This window comes from Giraffa tippelskirchi, chromosome 10, assembly GCF_054371585.1.
Source record: "Giraffa tippelskirchi isolate mGirTip1 chromosome 10, T2T-mGirTip1v1.2.pri, whole genome shotgun sequence".
In the NCBI taxonomy this organism is placed as follows: domain Eukaryota; kingdom Metazoa; phylum Chordata; class Mammalia; order Artiodactyla; family Giraffidae; genus Giraffa; species Giraffa tippelskirchi.
In genome coordinates this window covers 8,741,028-8,757,215 of record NC_137284.1, presented here as the reverse complement: position 1 = coordinate 8,757,215, position 16,188 = coordinate 8,741,028, and the positions used below count along the sequence as shown (strand labels likewise).

The window sequence follows — 16,188 nt, the reverse complement described above, 5'->3', positions numbered from 1 at the left end:
TTCCTCCTTTTCCTCTGATTCTGTCTCATGAATCATTGCTGAGTTTTTAATTTGTTAGAATAACCACTTGAAGACCAAAAATAATATATATTACCTCATGGTCATTTAACTTAAAAAAAAAACATGTTATTGCGGCTTAATTGCTGTGCAATAAGTTGCACATATTTAAAATACATAACTTGTAAGTTCTGACATAGGTCTACACCCATGAAGTGTATTACTGCAGTCAAGACAGTGAACATCTCCAGCACACAAAAATCTCATTGCTGCCTTTTTTTAATCTCTCCCTTCTGCCAGGCATCCATTGATCTGCCTGCCGTCACTAGAGTGGTTTGCATTTTCTAGAATTTTATATACATATGGAATCATAAAGTATGTACTGTTTTTTTTTTTTTTTTTTGGTTTGGCTTCTTTCACTCAACCTAATTTTTTTTGAGATTCATCCATGTTGATGAGTGTATTACTGAGTAATTTTCTATTGTATGGGTATACCATTTGTTGACAGACACTTGGGTTGTTTTCAATTTTTGCTGAAGTTTTGAATTTTCAGTTTTGCTAATTTATTTTACAAATAAAGCTGCTATGAACATCCATATTTCATCTTCATGTGAACACAACATATTCTTTCCTCTTGGGTAAATACTTACAAGTGAAATGGCTGGATCATAGGATAATTGATTTAACTTTGTAAGAAACTGCCAAAATTTTTTTCCAAAGTGGTTTGCATTATTTTATATTCCAGCCAGCTGTGTATGAGAGTTGTGGTTCCTCCATATCCTTGCCAACATTTATTGTAGTCAGTCTTTTAAGAGTAGACATCATGACAGGTACATAGTAGGCTCTTATTGTGGTTTTAATTTGCATTTCCCTAATGACTAATGGTGTTATGGTGTTAACCATCTTTTAATGTGTTTACTTGCTATCCATATATCTTCTTTGATGAAGTCTGTTCAAATTTTGACTAGTTTTTATTGTGTTTGTTTTTGAGAAAGAATGTGTGTGTGTGTGTGTGTGTGTGTCACACACACATTCTGGATACAAGTTGTTTATTGGATATATTCTTTGAAGAATACTATCTCCAGTCTGTGGCTTATCTTTTTATTCTTTTAACAATGTCCTTCAAAAAGAGCAGAAGTTTTTAATTTTGATGAAGTATAGTTTTTAAAGTTTTTCCTATTATGTATCAAATTGATGTATATAAGAAATTTTTCACAGTTCAAGGTCACAGAGATTTTTGTTTGATTTCTTCTAGTAGTTATATAGTACTAAGTTTTACATTTAAGTCTGTGATCCTTCTGTGTTAATTTTTAGATATCATGCAAGGTATTGATAACAGTTTGGAGATTTTTGCATATGTATATTCTATTGTTCTGACACCATTTGTTAAAAGACTCAGTTCTACCATGAACGGTCTTCTGCTTAGTCACTCAGTCGTGCCTGACTCTACGACCCTATAGACTATAGCCCACCAGGCTCCTCTGTCCTGGGGATTCTCTAGGCAAGAATACTGGAGTAGATTGCCATGCCCTCCTCCAGGGAGGTCTTCCCAACCCAGGGATTGAACCCAGGTCTCCTGCATTGCAGGCGGATTCTTTACAGTCTGAGCCACCAAGGAAGCCTGTCTTAGCTAAGACAGGGAACTGTCCTAGCAGCTTTGTCAAAAAATGGTTTGTCCATTTGACCTATTTCTGAAATTTGTAGACGGTCTCATTGCTCTGTTGTGTCTTTAAGCCAGTACTGTACTGTCTTGATAGCAGTAACTGTATATAACCCATGAAACCAGACAGTGTTAGTCCTCTAACTTTATTCTTCTTCAAAGTTGTTTCGGCTCTTTCAGGTCCTTCACATTTCCATAGGAATTTTAAAATCAGTTTGTCTATTTCTATTCTTTGAAAAACCTACTGAAATTCAGACTAGAATTACTTAGAATTATAGATAAATTAACAATTTAGCAATTTTGAGTCTTCTAACCCATGCAAACAATGTTGTTGTTCAGTTGCTATGTCCGACTCTTTGTGACCCCATGAACTGCAGCACGCCAGGCTTCTCTGTCTATCACTATCTCCCTGAGTTTGCTTAAACTCATGTCCATTGAGTCAGTGATGCCATCCAACCATCTCATCCTCTGTTGCGTCCTCCTCTTGCCCTCAATTTTTCCCAGCATCAGGGTCTTTTCCAGTGAATCGGCTCTGCATCAGGTGGCCAGAGTATTGGAGCTTCAGCATCAGTCCTTTCAATGAATATTCAGGATTGATTTCCTTTAGGATTGACTGGTTTGATCTCCTTGCTGACCAAGGGACTCTCAAGAGTCTTCCCCAGCTCCGCAGTTTAAAAGTGTCAATTCTTCAGCGATCAGCCTTCTTTATGGACCAACTCTCATATCTATACATGACTACTGGAAAAACCATAGCTTTGACTATGTGGACCTTTGTCTCAAAGTGATGGCCCTGCTTTTTAATACACTGTCTAAGTTTGTCATAGCTTTTCTTCCAAGCAGCAAGCATCTTTTAATTTCTTGGCTGTAGTCACCGTACACGTTGATTTTGGAGCCCAGGGAAATGAAATATGACATTTTCCCCATCTATTTGAAAACAATGTAGCTTTCCATTAATTTAGGTCGTCACTAATTTCTCTCAGCAGCATTTTATAGATTTCAGTGTACAGGTCTTATACATCTCTTGTCAGATTTATGCCTAAGTGTTTCATATTTTCATGCTATTTTAAATGGTGTTTTTAGCTCAGTTTCTTATTGGTTAATACTAATAAGTGGAAATATAATTAATTTTGTATCCTGCAACATTGCTAAAATTTATTAGCTTTTTTGTAGATTCCATCAGATTTTCTACGTAGCCAACATGCCATCTGTGAATAATGACAGTTTTACTTCGTCCTTTCTAGTTTGATGCCTTTTAATTTCTTTTTCTTGATTTCTTCTGTGCTGGCTAAAGCCAGCAGAAGTAGTAAGAGAGAATATCCTTGCCTTCTTTCATTAAATATGTTGTTAGCTCTAGGTTTCTTGCAGATTACTTTTATTAACTAAAGAAAATTCCCTTCTATAACCTCATTTGCTGAGAAGTTTTGTCAGAAGACATATTGGATTTTATTTTTCCATATCTCTTAAGGTGATCGTATGGTTCTTTCGTTTGTTGATGTGGTAAATTATATTGACTGATTTATGAATACTAAGTCTCACATTTTTGCAAAAAAAAAAAAAACTTGGTCATGATATATTCTTTTTTAAATGTTATTTATATTTGGCTGTGCTGGGTCTTTGTTGCTGCGTGGGCTTTTCTTTAGTTGCGGTCAGCAGGGGCTACCCTCTAGTTGCAGTGTGAGGGCTTCTCATTGCGGTGGTTTCTCTTGTTGGGTAGCATGGGCTCTAGGGCATGCGGGCTTTAGTAGCTGCAGCACGTGGACTCGGTAGTTGCAGCTCACAGGCTCTAGAGCACAGGCTCAGTAGCTGTGGCACACGGGGTTAGTTTCTCCATGGCATGTGGGATCTTCCCAAATCAGGAATCGAACCCATGTCTCCTGCATTGGCAGGAGGATTCTTTACCACTGAGCCACCAGGGAAGCCCTATCTATTTCTTGAGTGAGCTTTGATGGTCTGGTCATTGGAGAATTTGTCCACTTCATCTAAATTGTCTAGTTTATTGGCATAACATTGATCCTAATATCCCCTTATCTTTTTAATGTCTTTAGAATCTGTAGCAATGTCACCTGTCTGATTCCTGATGCTGGCAATTTGTGTATTCTTTCACTTTTTCTTGACCAGTCTAGCTCGAGTTTTATCTATTTTATGGACATTCTCAAAGAACCAACTTTGGTTTCATTGATGCTTCTGTTGTGTTTTCTGTTATCTGTTCATTGACATTTGCTCTAGTTTTTATTCTTTCCTTTCTTCTGTTTAGTTGGTATTCAATTAGTTCTTCCTCTAGCTTTTTAAGGTTGAAAATGAAATCACTGATTTCTCATCTTTCTTTGCTTATAATATAGGCACTTAGCAGACACCACAGATTTTGATTTTCATTCAGTTCAAAATACTTTGTAATTTCCCTGTTGATTTTTTCCTTTGGTCTATGAGCTGTTTAGAACCATATTGTTTAGTTTATACAAAGTTTATCATTGGTTTTCTCAGAATCTTTCTGTTATTGTTTCTGATGTAATTACCTTATAGTCAGAAAACATGAAAGTGTCTTGAATCCTTTTCAAGACCCAGAGTTAAGTTTATCTTGGTAAATGTTCTACATGTACTTGGAAAGAATGTATGTTCTGCTGTTAAAAGTGTGGAATGTTCTTTTGAATGTCAAGTTGATTGATAGTGTTTAAGTCTTATATCCCTACTGATTTTTTGTTTACTTATTCTGCCAGTTATTGACAGAGGAATGTTGAAATCCCTGACTATAATTGCAAGTTTGTCTCATTTCTTTTTTTTAATACCTTTATTGAGATATAACTCATATACTATACAATTCATCCATTAAGGTTTACAACTAAATGATTTTTTCCATCACCACTATCCAATTTTAGAATATTTTAGTCCCCCCACAGAAAAGAAACCCCATACCCATTAGCAGTCATTTCCCATTTCTAATCAGCACCAGTTCAGTTTAGTTCAGTCAGTCGTGTCCAACTCTTTGCGACCCAATGGACTGCAGCACGCCAGGCCTCCCTGTCCATCACCAACTCCCAGAGTTTACTCAAACTCATGTCCATTGAGTCAGTGATGCCATCTAACCATCTCATCCTCTGTTGTCCCCTTCTCCTCCCGCCTTCAATCTTTCCCAGCATCAGGGTCTTTTCCAAGGAGTCAGTTCTTCCCATCAGGTGGCCAAAGTACTGGAGTTAGAGCTTCAGCATCCATCGTTCCAATGAATATTCAGGACTGATTTCCTTTAGGATGGACTGGTTGGATCTCCTTGCAGTCCAAGGGACTCTCAAAAGTCTTTTCCAACACCACAGTTCAAAAGCATCAATTCTTTGGCACTCAGCTTTCTTTATAATCCAACTCTCACATCCATACATGACTACTGGAAAAACCATAGCTTTGACTAGACAGAACTTTATTGGGAAAGTAATGTCTCTGCTTTTTAATATGCTGTCTAGGTTGGTCATAACTTCATCACCACAGCCCTAAACTACCACTCATTTACTTTCTCTCTCTACAGAGTTGCAGATGTTTTTATATAAACATAATCATACAATATGTGAGATTTTTTAATTGGTGTGTTACAGTTGGCATAATGTTTTCACATTTTATCTATAGTATAATATGTAGTATTGGAATGTCATTCCTTTTTATGGCCAAATAATAATTGCATTGTATGGATATGCTCATTTTATTTGTCCATTCATCAGTTGATGGATGTTTAGATTGTTTCTACGGTTTCCATGTTATGAATAATGCTTCTGTGAACACTGGTGTACATAAAGTTTTGTATGTTTTTATTTCTCTTGCACATTTGCTTAAGAGTGGAATTCCTGGGTCATATAATAACTCTATGTTTAACTTTCTGAGGAACTGCCAGATTGTCTTCCAAAGCAGTTGCACCATTTTTCATTCCCACTGGGAATGCATGAGGTTTCTCCACATCCTTGCCAACATTTGTTATTATATTTTTTAATTATAGCCAATTTAGCGGGCTCATTGTGGTTTTGATTTACATTTCACTAATGACTAATGATGTTAAGCCTCTTTTTATATACTTATTGGCCATTTGTATATCTTTGGAGAAATGTCTGTTTGGATCCTTTCTCATTTTTTTTTCTTTTTTTCATTTAAGCTGTTCTTGAGTTATAATTTCTTCCTATATATATTTTGGACACAATTAACCCTATTAGATAAATAATTTGAAAATATGTCCTCTTATTCTATGAGTTTTCCTGTCATTTTCTTGGTACTGTTTATAACACAAAGGTTTTTAATTTTGATACAGTCCAATTTATCTTTTTGTTCTTTTTTTTTCTTTTGGTGTACTGGAGTGGGTTGCCATTCCCTTCTCCAGGGGATTTTCCCTACCTAGGGATCAAACTTGGGTCTCCTGCATTACAGAAAGATTCATTACCATCTGAGCCACCAGGAAACCCCAATTTATCTTTTGTGTGTATGTGTGCGTGTCATTTGTGCTTTTGGTATTGTATCTGAGAAACCATTGCCTAATCCAGGATCACAAAAATTTACTCCTGTTTTTTCTTTTAACAGTTTTAAGACACTTTTGATTTTCTTTTCTTTTTTCTGCCATGCTGCATGGCATGTGGGATCTTAGTTCCCCAGCCAGGGGTCAAACCTGTGCCCCCTATGGAAGCAGTTGGAGTGCGGGGTCTTAGACACTGGACCTCCAGGGAATTTCCACTTTCAGTTTTCTGAAACAACCATTTCATATCTTTTCCTCACTCGATAAGCCATTGTCACTCCCCTGCCCCCAATTCCAGCTGATGACTTCATCTCCCTTTTGTTGAGAAAACAGAAACATTCAGAAGGGAATCCCTCCTCTTCCATTCTTCAGATCTGAGAGTGGGCCTGTGTCTCTCTTCATCCTCTTCAAGGTTACCCCCCTCCGCCTGGGCTCTGCTCCATCCCTTCTTTCTCCAGGACTTCACTGCTTCTGCTCCCTGTCTTCAGTCTCTTCTTGTTTGTGACTAAAGCAAGCTTTATAAGCATGCTTTAGTGTTTCCTGTCTTTGAAAACACTTGGCTCCAGATGTCTCTACTCCCCTTCATACCCATACTTCTTAAGCGTTTTCTCTCACACTGCCTCCATGTCTCACCAGTAATTCCTCTTCAACCCCCTCCAGCTATTCACTGAACCACTCTGATCAGACACCAACGATCTCCATATTGCTAAGTCCAAGGTGACTTTTTCCCTTTTTCAGCCTCAGCACAGTTAGCCAGTTTCCACACCCTTCTCCACAAAGCACTCCTTTCTCAGCTTCTGTGCCTCCATACTCTCCTAGTTATCCCCACTTCCTTGGTTATTTCCTCTCTATCCTTTCCCCAGCTCCTCTGCTTTTACTCAGCTACTAAATATTGGAGCACCTCAGAATTAAGACTGGGCCTTCTTCCCTATAAACTAGGTAACCTTATCCATTTTCATGACTTTTAATATTATCTGTGTGCTCGTGGTTTCCATATGTGCATCTCCAGCTCAGGCTTGTCCTGTGTGCTCCATACTGGTAGATCTGACCACCTTCTCTGTGTATCTTTCTAGACATCCATCCAGAACTAACATGCTCTCTACTCTGCTTTTTCTCATCTCAGTAAATGACACCACATCCATCCATTTGCTCAGGCCCCCAAACTAGGTCTCATCCATGTTTATTTCCCTCTGTCACCTCCCACATCAGTTCATCATCAAGTTCTGACTGTCCTGCCTCCAAAATAAAGTCTGTGTGTCCACTCCGCTCCATCCTGACCTAATCTAAACGCCCATCATCTGTGACTTGAACCCCTGTGTTAGCCTCCTGGGGAGTCTCTCTGCCTGTACTCTTGCCCCATCCCAGTCCATTTTCATCAGAGAACCCCACTGTAGGTTTGACAGTGGTTATCATTGTAGGTTTGACTATTTCTTGTCACAGTTTTCATGAGAAAGGGAGGCTTTTTCTAATTTGCACCAAAGTAGATTTGCATGTAGGCTAGCGTTTTTCTGCCTTTTCCCTTCTCTGATACATCAAGGTCTTTTTCTGTCTAGGCCCCAGCCTTATCCTCTAAGCTTTTCTTTCTTTCTTTCAAATATTTCAGATTTAAAGAATTCAAGCAAAAACTGCCATATAACCTTTGCACCTAGGGAGTCTCTCTGCCTGTACTCTTGCCCCATCCTGGTCTATTTTCTTCTCGCTTCAGCTTCAGTCTTTCCAATGAATATTTAGGATTGATTTCCCTTAGGACTGACTGGTTTGAACTCCTTGCAGTCCAAGGGACTCTCAAGAGTCTTCTCCAACACCACAGTTCCAAAGCATCAATTCTTCGGCGTTCAGCCTTCTTTATGGTCCAGCTCTCACATCCATACATGACTATTGGAAAAACCATAACTTTGACTAGACGGACCTTTGTCAACAAAATAATGTCTCTGCTTTTTAATACACTGTCTAGGTTTGTCATAGCTTTTCTTCCAAGGAGCAAGCATCTTTTAATTTCATGGCTGCAGTCACCATCTGCAGTGATTTTGAAGCCCGAGGAAATAAAAGTCTGTCACTGTTTCCATTGTTTCCCCATCTATTTGCCATGAAGTGATGGGACCGGATGCCATGATCTTAGTTTTTTTAACATTGAGTTTTAAGCCCACTTTTTCACTCTCCTCTTTCACCTTCATCAAGATGCTCTTGAGTTCCTCTTCGCTTTCTGCCATAACAGTGGTGTTATCGGTATATCTGAGGTTACTGACATTTCTCACGGCAATCTTGATACCAGCTTGTGCTTCATCCAGCCCAGCATTTCTCATGATGTACTCTGCATATAAGTTAAATAAGCAGGGTAACAATATACAGCCTTGACATACTCCTTTCTCATTTTGGAACTAGTCCGTTGTTCCCTGTCTGGTTCTAACTGTTGCTTCTTGACCTGCATACAGGTTTCTCAGGAGGCAGGTAGAGGGTCTGGTATTCCCATCTCTTTAAGAATTTTCCAGTTTGTGGTGATCCACGCAGTTAAAGGCTTTAGCACAGTCAGTGAAGCAGAAATAGATGTTTTTCTGGAATTCTCTTGATTTTTCTATGATCCGACGGATGTTGGCAATTTGACCTCTGGTTCCTCTGCCTTTTCTAAATCCAGCTTGAACATCTGGAAGTTCTCGGTTCATGTACTGTTGAAGCCTAGCTTGGGGAATTTTGAGCATTACTTCGCTAGCATGTGAGATGAGTGCGCTTGTGCAGTAGTTTGAACATTCTTTGGGATTGGAATGAAAACTGACCTTTTCCAGCCCTGTGTCCATTGCTGAGTTTTCCAAATTTGCTGGCATACTAAGTGCAGCATTTCAACAGCATCCATCTTTGAAAGGATTTTAAATAGCTCAGCTGGAATTCCGTCACCTCCACTAGCTTTGTTCATAGTGAGGCTTCCTAAGGCCCACATGTCAAGTTACCTTTGGTTTTATAGTCTGTTGACCCAACTGTTGATAATTTGTAAGCCTGGTTTGCTTAATTTAGTCAACAGTTTTCAAGCTTTTCCCACAGTTGCTCTACTGAAACATTTAAAGTAAATGACACTTTATTCCATTGTACTTGAGTAGCCATGACTAAAAACTAAGTTTCTAAGTTTCTAGAAGCCTATCCAGAAACCAGAAAAACCTTTGGCAGTGTGAATCATCATCCCTGATGTAATTTGATTTCTCCTTGATTTTTATTTAGTCTTAAGGAGGGGTGCACCTGTAACTGCATGCTAGTGTAAGCCTTGTCAGGTGTGCAGAACACAGAGCAAACAGTCCCGGCCTTGTGACTCTTGAGAGGTCATCTAACTTAAGCTCCCTTTTCTGTTGGCAGTGCACGACTTGATTTTCTGGCGAGATGTGAAGAAGACTGGCTTTGTCTTTGGCACCACACTGGTCATGCTGCTGTCCCTGGCAGCTTTCAGTGTCATCAGTGTGGTTTCTTACCTCATCCTGGCTCTTCTGTCTGTCACCATCAGCTTCAGGGTCTACAAGTCTGTCATCCAAGCTGTACAGAAATCAGAAGAAGGCCATCCATTCAAGTGAGTTGAAGTATCATAAGTAATGCTCCACAACTTAGGGAAGGGTTTGCAGAGGCTGGTCAGATCCAAATCAGACCTGATTAGAAATCAAGAATTATAGGGCCTAATGCAGTTGATCAGTGGCATGAAATATCAACTTGAGACTACTTTATGAAGTGACCAAGTTAGGAGCCAGGAACTTTTTGACAAACTAGAGGTTCACCTAATAGGACTGTCTGAATCCCTGGGCAGGGTCATCCCGTAGGGAAAGCAGAGCATCTGGACAGCACTCAGTTAGATGGGGTCCCAAGTACATGTTTAAGCCCCACATAGTTAATACTTACAACAGCCTTGGAATGTTGTTGTTGAGGATGCATTCTTGGCAATATCAGACCTCGGTGTGTATATTCTTGGTTTTATTACTAACTTCCTTCCTATCTCGCCTTTAGTTCCCTTAATACCAGGGGCAAGTCGTGATGAAGTCAGCAGGTCCTGCATTTGTAGAATCCAGTTGCTTTTCCAACTGTGCTATGCCTGTAACAAATGCTTTCCTCACGCCTTTCCTCTTCAAAGTCTTGGCCCGTAAAAAATTTTAACATCAACAAATGGTAGTATTTTATTATTTTCAAATGGCAGGTTTTTAAAACCCCTTCTCATGGAAAAAGAAGTATTTCTGTGATCTCTCAGAACTATGACAGAATAGGTATCTGGCTCCAGCTTTGTTTCTTGTGTTTTCTCCTGGTGAAAACAGAAGGAATAATTTAAGCTATATGTGGCATTTAAAAAGTTACTTGCAAATTTGTTTTAACAGATCAGTAGTTGTTGATTGATTGAGTGGATAAATTTTACTGTTTTGCCATAAGCTGCAATGTAGAAGTTTTTTTTTTTTTTTTCTCCTTTCGCATGATGCTGTTATAGATTTATAAAATGTGTTTTGCTGGGTTGTATTAATTGCAGCATCTAATTTTTATAACTTTTGTGTTTAATAGTAAATATTTCCTTAATAAACAGGAAAGAAAAACATGCCTATTACTCTTCTGATTTTTCCCACAAGACTGTAGGCTGTTTGAGGCAGAAGCAGTTTTATTTTTCTGATAACCTGACACTTAGCGGAGGGTCTGGTAGTCATGGGCGCTCAGTAAGAGCTCAGTGAATGAACAGATTATGGGCAGGTAGTTACATCTCAGTTCTGTAATGCATCCTGGGAACAGAACCCAGGTCTTTGTGTTTTTTTAACAAAGATTTTATAATGCCTCCTTTATCAGTTTGAAATGAAATTCATAGATAATATTACCGGTAAACAGTTCTTAAAACTGATCATAATTATAAGGAGTGATAAAATAGAAAGTCATTGACAATAAAACAATAAGCATTTCAGTCAGTATTTTAATTTCTTAGAAATAACTACACCAAAAAAAAAACTAAAGATACTTTAGATCAGATACTTGCATGTACATTTATAATCTCCCTTACAGATGTGATTTTCCAAAATGGCAAAAAAAAATCTTAATAAGGTTTCAGCATAAACAAAATACAGTTTTAGACAATTTGGGATATGTTAAAATTGTGGGGAAAATACTTTGTTTTTATATGTTCTGGGCTCTTGATAATTATAAATAGGTTCACCTTCATGAATATCCTATGAGATAGTAAAAGTTATGCAGGACATTGGGCAGTTCTTTATGTACATGACCGCCCCACACTGCGGACATAGGGCAGCTTCGCCTCTACCTACCACATGACAGTCATGTCCCGTCGCCCCCCCACCCCACCCCATGTTAGCAAAAACTGCCTCTGCAGATTTCACACACCCTTGGGGGGATTTCACCCTCTGAAGAACTTCTGTGCTAACAGAAAGAGATCGTCTCCTGCCATGTCAAATGTGTGACTGTTGTTTCTTCTTCTGGAAGAGCCTACCTGGATGTCGACATCACTCTGTCCTCAGAAGCTTTCCATAATTACGTGAACGCTGCCATGGTGCACGTCAACAGGGCCCTGAAACTCATCATTCGTCTCTTTCTGGTGGAAGATCTAGTTGACTCCTTGAAGGTTAGTTGCCTCTATAGCTTTTGGTGGTGAGGCTGAGGAAAACCAGGGACTGAGTTATAATTCAGAGGAAAGGCAATAAATAAGGTTTTATCAAACAAAAGCAAAATGTATGCTTGTCTCAGTCAGTCTACAAAAATGGAAGTAGGGGCTAGTAAAGAAGGTACTTTCTGCGCCAGGAGAACTAACATCATATTAAGGATAATGTATGTAATTGATAGAAATGCAGTTACAGTCTGTTTGGGGGCCTGAAAGAACCACTGAATTCTCTTATGCACCCTCAAATGTATAATAGAAATGAGGTAACCTTCATCTTGAAATTATTAATGGCATACATCACTAAATTTATGAGGACTTAGCTAGAAAAGAATAACATCAAATAACCTGAATTTTGTAAGATCCCCTGGAGGAGGGCATGGCAACCCACTCCAGTATTCTTGCCTGGAGAGAGGAGCCTAGTGGGCTACAGTCCATGGGGTCGCAAAGAGTCAGACACAACTGAATGACTAAGCACAGCCCAACCTGAATTTTGCATTATGATTATTCCTGCTTAACCCTCTGATGTTGGCCTTCACAGCTTGCTGTCTTCATGTGGCTGATGACCTATGTTGGTGCCGTTTTCAATGGGATCACCCTTCTGATTCTTGGTAAGGTGGCAAGGAAAATGTCTTCAGGCTCTATGAAGTAATCGGTAAGAGTAAGAGCAAAGAGAGCTCAGCATGGCTCCAGTCCTTTCACACTGGCCCAGCCTTTACCATCCATAAAGACCTTGACTAGATATTAGAGGAACCTGTGTCTGTGGGCACAGGTTTATTAAATGGTCCCACCTATAAAGAAACATCCAGACAACTAGAAATAAAGGAGAGTTGTCTAGATTTGGTTTAAATATGAGGACCTTCATAATTTGGAAATCATTTGTGGTACAAGAGGGAAGCCGTTATACCTGTATATGACTGTCCTTAATTGAGAGCTCTGGCCAGGATTTCCCATATTGATGAAGTTCTGTGTTTCCCTATATTTCATGAGGAAGAATATCCCTGTTACTCGAGACTTTGTGACTGTCTCACATTTACACTTGCCGTGTCTCATGATTCTGTCTTACAGCTGAACTGCTTGTTTTCAGTGTTCCAATTGTCTATGAGAAGTACAAGGTAAGTAAGCATTTGTCTGTTTTGAATCAGATATGCCAGTTAATGTATGACTAATTTTAGTTCTTTTTTTATTTCTTTATTTATTTGGTTACATCAGATCTTTAGTTGCGGCATGTGGGATCTAGTTCCTTGAACCAGAATTGAACCCGGGCCCCCTGCATTGGGAGCACGGAGAGTCTTAGCCACTTGACCACAGGGAAGTCCCTAGTTCATTTTTCAGGCATTGAAAGTTCACAGCAATCTTTTTGTAGCCATTTTTGCAGTCTAATTTTGTAAGTCAAGTGCCTACAAGAAACTGGTCACTGGTTTCCTCTAAGAAGCGAAACTGAATGTCTAGGAAAGATAAGGGTAGAAAGGGAATTTACTGTGTTACCATGCTGTGTGCCTTTTGAGTTTTATCAAATGGATCTGTTCCCCAAAAAAAGCTGAAAAAAATGCTTGAATAAAAGCTGGTGTCTGAGAAGAAACAAACTATTAAAAGAGTTGTGGGAACCCATCAGTGTGAACAGACGTCTGCATTGTAGAGTGGCTTATACCGAGTGTACTGGATGCTATGAAGTTATTCTTGATAGATTGTCGTCCATCATCTGACTTGATTCATGGCTTTTTGATATTAAATGAATTAGTCTCACCAGGAGTCAGAACATATTTGTGTTTACTGAATATAGATTAGACACATGGTTTCTGGTATTGAGAAAATGATGGTTAAACTAGACCAAAGAATCTTACCTTCGGGAAAATTGTTAATCTGTGTGTTGCCACAACTGAATGACTTTTCTTCCTTAAAGACCCAGATTGATCACTATGTTGGCATCGCCCGCGATCAGACCAAGTCGATTGTTGAAAAGTGAGTATGCTTAGGTTCCACATTTCATCATGACGTGAGCTTTTTCCCCCCTCAATTATTTTTAGTCTCCTATGTAAAATGCTAATGCCAAAGAAAGTAATTTTTATCCTGGGGAAAAGGAAAAGCTTGGTTAATGGTTTGATTTTACTAGAAATTATTTCATCTGCTCCTTTGTAAAGCATTCTTTGTATCTTAAACTGAAAAGGATAAACAGAGTTAGGACCACTCTGCCTTTTTGAACCGGTTTTTAAATGTTTGTGGTTGTCTGCTCACCTTCATTTATTTTCACAAATATCAATATTAAGCCAAACTCTTCCTTCCCTTTTCAGAAATAAAAGTTGTAGTAAATAAATATATTAAAGCTCAAAACTACCTCTTTTCTAAGACTACAAATCCTTCTGTTTTAATCAGTTTCATATTTAAATCAAATAATAAAATATTGGTAGAATTTTTATGACTCCCTATATCAAGGAACTGTAAGTTAATATTTTTCCATATTTTCTTCAGATGCTCTTTTAAGAAACAAAGCATCACAAGCAGTTAAATTCTCTTTGTGCCCGCCCCCCACCTTTCACACCCCGGATTTCAGTGCTTTTTCTAGCTTTGATATGAGGAAACCTTGTCTATATCCAGACAGCCCAGACTTAATGCCAGGATCTTTACCTACTTTTTTGCTTTCTTAGGTAGACATTGGAGCTAAAGCCCAGCAAGGGCAGTTCACACAGATTTGTGTATGGTTGTTGCTTATTCCTATAGAGCACAGCCAGCGGGCAGTGTGCTTACATATCCCTCATTCTCCAGCATCCCCAGTGAAGGGAGCCAGGAGGTTTGGGCAGCAAAAGAGGACAGGCAGCAGGCTCAGTGGCAGAGAGGGGGTGGGTCTTGGGGGTACTCTTCAGCTCATCCCAGGCCAGACTCAGCCCCTGCCTCTTTTCATCTAAAGGAAGCCCAGTGAAAATGGGGGTGTTGTTCACATGACACCAGTAAGTCCAAGGGTCGTCTTCTAGGATCAGTGTTAAAACAAAAATCTAGAACTAAGGTCTATATTCTCACTCTTTTTTTCTTTCCTTTTCCCAATAGGATCCAAGCAAAACTCCCTGGAATTGCTAAAAAAAAGGCAGAATAAGTACATGGAAACCAGAAACGCAACAATTACTAAAACACCATGTAATAGTTATAACGTTGTTACTTGTACTATGAAGGAACATGCTCAGTGTCAGCTTGAGCCTGCATTCCAAGCTTTTTTTTTTTTTTTAACTTGGTGTTTTCTCCCCTCCTTTCCCTCTACCCTCAGTATCAAGCACAAGAATTGTTGGACTTAAAAAAGGAAAATCTTAGAAATATCTGGATTAATAAAGAATTGATATCTTAGAAAACCCAAAAGAATAAAGAAAGAGTCAAATTAATAGGATAAATCAGTACCTTAATGATGGTGGAGCTTTTACCTGTAACTTGAAAGGAGGGGGAAAATTAGAGGTAAAGGAGAAAATGAAAAATAAAAATACATCTCTTGGGTTCTTTTATCCAAATTTCAAGGACTAGTCAGTCTTCTGTAGCTTTCCATCATAGTTTTGCCCTTATTTTTAAGTTAAGAAATAATGATTAACTTATGAAGAAATTATCTGGGGACAAGAATGGGATTCCTTCCCTTGTTTTTTTTTTTGTTGTTGTTTTGTTTTGTTTTGCAGTCCTCTGATCCCATCTTCCTGCCCCACAATGTGAGCAGCTACTCCTAATCTTCGTTTAATGATATAACTTTCAACTCTGTGAATAACTTATAGTTGATAGTGATGATTCCTGATTCCCAGAATACCATCTGATAACCAAGAATGGAGATGGAAGGTCGGACGGAGGCAGCGTGCACAGGAGCACTGCTGTGACTCCGCGCGTCCTTAGGCAGGAGAGGCTTCACCATGTGGGACGGTGGTGTCTGTGCATCTCTTCTGGACACCAGTTCTGAGCTGTAGTTTGAGAGCTTATTCCTGAATGTGCTTTCCTCCCTCTTTCCTACCCTCAAGGTTAATAAATCTGGTTGTACTTTTCTTATTATAAAATGTCTGTAACTGCTGTAACTGCTGTAAACTTGTTAGAGAAAAAAAATTTAATCTGCATGTGGGCTCCTCCATTACCAAGTTCTTGTAATCCTGTCTCAGTCCGTGGCGGGGAAACATTCTCAAGAGGTGAACTAAAGAAACACAAAGGCCTTTTTCTCTTTTCCCTACACACTCCATCTTTAACCTGTGCTCATCATTTTACCCTGAGGACCAAAGCTGAGCTGGCTTGAGAGGAGACTGTATCTGTGGTTAAGACACCACAGATGAGTGTAGGGAGGTGCATTTTGTGGTTCAGGTGGAGTTTTGACTTAGAGGCTAGCTTATTGGGCGTGTGTTGTTTGAGGGTTCCTTCCATTTTCAGGCACTTAAGATGTGTTAACACCTGTACCGTGGCACAGGGTCCTCCTTTCGAGAGTGTTTTCCAAGAAGC

At 39.1% G+C, this 16,188-nt stretch overlaps 1 protein-coding gene across 5 annotated transcripts in view; it reads left to right on the top strand.

Moving 5' to 3' along the window:
- Window positions 1-15,758, top strand: part of RTN3 (reticulon 3) — a 64,989-nt gene extending 49,231 nt beyond the window's left edge. For all 5 annotated transcript variants that reach the window (XM_081532824.1, XM_081532823.1, XM_081532820.1 and 2 more), the window contains 6 exons: window positions 9,474-9,681; window positions 11,571-11,709; window positions 12,284-12,353; window positions 12,811-12,857; window positions 13,646-13,704; window positions 14,785-15,758. In XM_081532824.1, the coding sequence (XP_081388950.1) occupies window positions 9,474-9,681; window positions 11,571-11,709; window positions 12,284-12,353; window positions 12,811-12,857; window positions 13,646-13,704; window positions 14,785-14,830 (569 nt within the window). In that variant the 3' untranslated portion in view covers window positions 14,831-15,758. The remainder of the gene's footprint in view (window positions 1-9,473; window positions 9,682-11,570; window positions 11,710-12,283; window positions 12,354-12,810; window positions 12,858-13,645; window positions 13,705-14,784) is intronic.
- The last annotated feature ends 430 nt before the right edge of the window (window positions 15,759-16,188 follow it).